Consider the following 3671-nt stretch of genomic DNA (forward strand, 5'->3'; position numbering starts at 1 on the left):
CTTCTGCCATGCCTGTCTGATCTGCTGATTCAGTTGTTGCTTTTCACTCAAAAGTGAAAAGAAAACCATCAGCTGATTTTCACAAACAGCTGATTTACTGAGAAGCATTTGATAGAATTCAAAATTTACAAAAACAGTGATACTGCAGAAAAAAACACAACAGACCACAGATGAGATAAAGATGTTTGTTTGTTAATTTATTTGCATTTATGAAGCATTATGGAAACATACTTTTCAAGTTCACATATTTCCAGCAGTTATAAAATCCAATCAATGGATTGCTATTTATTGTTAGTTTGGTGAGGGCACCCAGCATGCCACTGTCTCGACCGACAATGCAATAGCGACGTGAATCTGCTGGTCATCAAAGAAGATGTGAGGCTTGACCCTCTGCAGTGTAGGACCTTTGTTAGCCCCTCCCACAAACACAGCTTCATCAAGCTCCAGACCCCAGGTGTGCAGAGTGTTTAAAGCTCTGTAGCCGTCACAGCCTGCCCCTCGAGATGTCACCAGGTAGGTACGAATGGGACACTTCTTGTACAGGCCTCTATTATGCAACTTTTTCTGCAGTTTTATTAAAACCTCCAAAAATCCTTTGAATGGTCCCTGAATAAAGAAAAGAGAAGAAGAGCAGAGACTCAACACATGACAATCTGGTCAAAGCAGGAAAGTGTATTTGGATAATTTAGTTGATATCAGTCTATTTGAATGTAATCTAACAGACATTTTCTTTTCTTTGATTAAATATATGTTGTTTATGACATCGCAGAAGGACAACATAACTATCATATAATTAAATGAGGTGTTATAAAATATGACAAGAAGGTAAAATGTGTTACTATCATACCCCATTCATTGTATTTTCAACATTTTGCTTCTCATTCTTCAAGTATTCTTGTAGTCCACCACTCTTGAACACGAGCTCTGACTCATTAGAGAAGAGGACAGCGTCGCCATCAAAGGCAACACGCAGCTGATTCTCAGACTCTGTGATGATGTTTGTTGGGGTGAACATGATAGCAGCTGCTACACCTGATGCAGGGACATTCATTCACAGTAACACACAGAGTCATTAATGTACAACAGCACAGACTGCACTTCATCTTTAAGTTAGCACAACATTTAACACTTTTACCTGCATTCAAAGCTTCCTGAACCTTCAACCCTGGTTCATCAGACAGGTACAGGTGGGTGTTGTTTTTTTTAAACTCATTCACAAGTTGATCTTCAGTCACAGGTAACAGAGTGATAAGTTCTCCCAGCCCTGCAAACAAGAAGGAATGAAAAGACTGCTGGACAATCTGATTTACCAAAACTGTTTAGATTCATCAGAGTAGTGTTAGCAATAGTGTTACTATTACTTACTTATATCTATTATTTTTGTATTGACTTGCTTTTAGAGTACTTACACTTTCAAGTGTATTCTACTTTATAAGATTCTGTTTTAGTGTTTTTGTTGTCTTATTGTAAGCCTGTCATTAATCTATTTTAAAATTTGAAGGGCATGAAAAGTGCTGTACAAATGAAGCCTGAATGATTTAGAAAGGGTATTGGGGTAAACAAGAGTTGATCAGAATCACTTAGAAGTGGAAAGATTGTCTCAGTCTCAGTCTAATTGTTTCCATTTATCCATTTTCTCAAAATTTAGACGTTTCCTCATAAGACACATGTATTTGAAATAATAGTAAGTGTGTTTGGAGGTGTCATAAACTCACCATGTTCACAGATGTGATCCATGAGAAAGTCTGATGATGAGCTGTCATTGATGAGTTTGACTTTAAAGAGCTCCTCACTGTCAGGGTAATGGTTTGTGAGTTCAGCATTGACTGCCTTCAGAGCCTGAGAGCAGGACAAGGAAGAGAAATTAAATCCGAGTGAATGTTAAGTAACTGTGTGAGTGCAGTATTTGTGTGCAGGTTTCTGTGGTGCTTTATGTGGTATATTCTCATCTTCCACATAACCACTACATGCAATTTTGTGTATGTGTTTTTCCCCTCATAATATATGACCTCAACAAATTTGAAGGCAGGGCCACAGCCCTGCTGTTCTTGCTTGAAGAGGAGTCCTGAAGACATGGCAATGGTGACGGGGATCTCTGGTTCAGACTGAAGGAGAAAAAAATGTTTCCCACAATTCAATAAAGACATTCTTTTGCATAGTTTAAAAATAAATTGTCAACAATTTTCTTATTTGACCTCTGCACTCATACAGTATGTTATCTCACTATTTGCACTTCTTGCTTGCTGATTTAATGCTTTATCTGTACTTTTGTAGGAACTTGTTATGAATCAGTTTTCAACCTTAAATCTTTCTCTGTCTAGAAGATCTTCATGAAAATGACTGGATTTTATTCACTGAGTTGCCACAGCTGCCATTCACTTTTGTCTTCTGCTCTTGGGTCTGGTGTGATAACTCTTTATACTCTCCCACTTTCTTTCTGTTTCCCACAATTTTTCCTAACAATCAATCTGAGAATCAATCTGAGTTAGTTAGTGAAAATCATCCTACAGAATTGGTTTTTAATGACAAGGAAGGATATGATTTCTGTTCAACACATAAATATATTGTGGTGATGAGTAATTAAACATCACACTGCATACTTTCATGCTCGTGCTTCCAGCATCTTGTTGTTAACACTCGTTTGCCGTTCACAAACACACATTACCAACAACAACAACACTGCAGGACCTAGTTCAGCTTTTAAGTCGGCGAGGTGTGATTGTGATGGTGCTCAGGTGTGTGCCGCCCCTGTAGTGGCACCACAGACCACGTCCTGCCACAGAGTATAAGGATGTTTAAAAGATGCTGCAGAAAGCTGCATCTGGTCAGACGGAAAAACACACAAACTCGGATGAGTGTGTGGCGGAGGTGTGGTTCCTGGCTCAGCTGCAGGGTAGGTGTGCTGCAGTGTATAAAAGGCCCCAAAGTTCATAGGTGAATTCTATTTGAGCTCTGATACCAGTGTTTGTAAGTTTGTATAAGTTTCTATACTGTTCATGTAGCATTCAACCTTCTGTTAGTTACAGTTACTAACAAGAAAATGTGGTGCGGTCGCGTTAAAATTTTCCAACAAACAGACGGCTGAAGCTGTGTTCAGCTTACCGCACCTTATATCAGATTAAATAAGTAATCTGGGCGCTACAGCTTTACGCAGCTGTGCGCGCTCCTGCGGACGGCAATCACGATCACTGTCTAGCACAACACCTGGAGCTAAGGGGGCAAAACAATCGCATGAGTGCTGCTGTTTGACTGAGGAAGAATAAAGTAGTCGTGGTAAGCCAATCACACGACCACTTTAAGATGACAAAGCAACAAGGTGATATATACCAGTTTTTAAATTGTGTTGATAGGCCACGTAAAACCAGAGTCATGATAAACAATATATATGTGTGTTTTTTCCTCAATAGTTTTGTCATGTTTACTGTCTGAGCACAGCGCTAGCAAGCACTCTCTGCTTATGAGCAAAAAATAAAAAACACAAAACAAAAAACAGCCCGTTCGTGTTGGTGGAAAAATGAACCATGTCAACTAATCAAAAAAAATGGGCAACTTGACATTTGGTTGTTTAGGAAGAGGGGGAAGTTTTAGGAGTGATGGCGAGAGAGGGTGAGAGAGAAAGACAGCAGAAAAAGAGAGAGAGCGAGTTTTGAGATGTGAGAGATTTGCGATGT

The 3671-nt window shown here is 39.3% G+C and overlaps 1 protein-coding gene across 1 annotated transcript; it reads right to left on the reverse strand.

The window, feature by feature from the left end:
- Positions 1–291: 291 nt before the first annotated feature.
- On the reverse strand, positions 292–2105 carry LOC102205154 (cytosolic 5'-nucleotidase 1A-like; the record flags this gene model as incomplete). Its single annotated transcript, XM_005755063.1, has 5 exons — positions 292–606; positions 848–1032; positions 1136–1264; positions 1716–1839; positions 2010–2105. Coding segments are annotated over 5 exons (849 nt in total), but the record flags the coding sequence as incomplete, so codon positions are not given.
- Positions 2106–3671: the final 1566 nt, after the last annotated feature.

The sequence above is a fragment of the Pundamilia nyererei genome, unplaced genomic scaffold, assembly GCF_000239375.1.
Source record: "Pundamilia nyererei isolate P.nyererei 1_Seehausen unplaced genomic scaffold, PunNye1.0 scaffold00892, whole genome shotgun sequence".
Lineage (NCBI taxonomy): Eukaryota > Metazoa > Chordata > Actinopteri > Cichliformes > Cichlidae > Pundamilia > Pundamilia nyererei.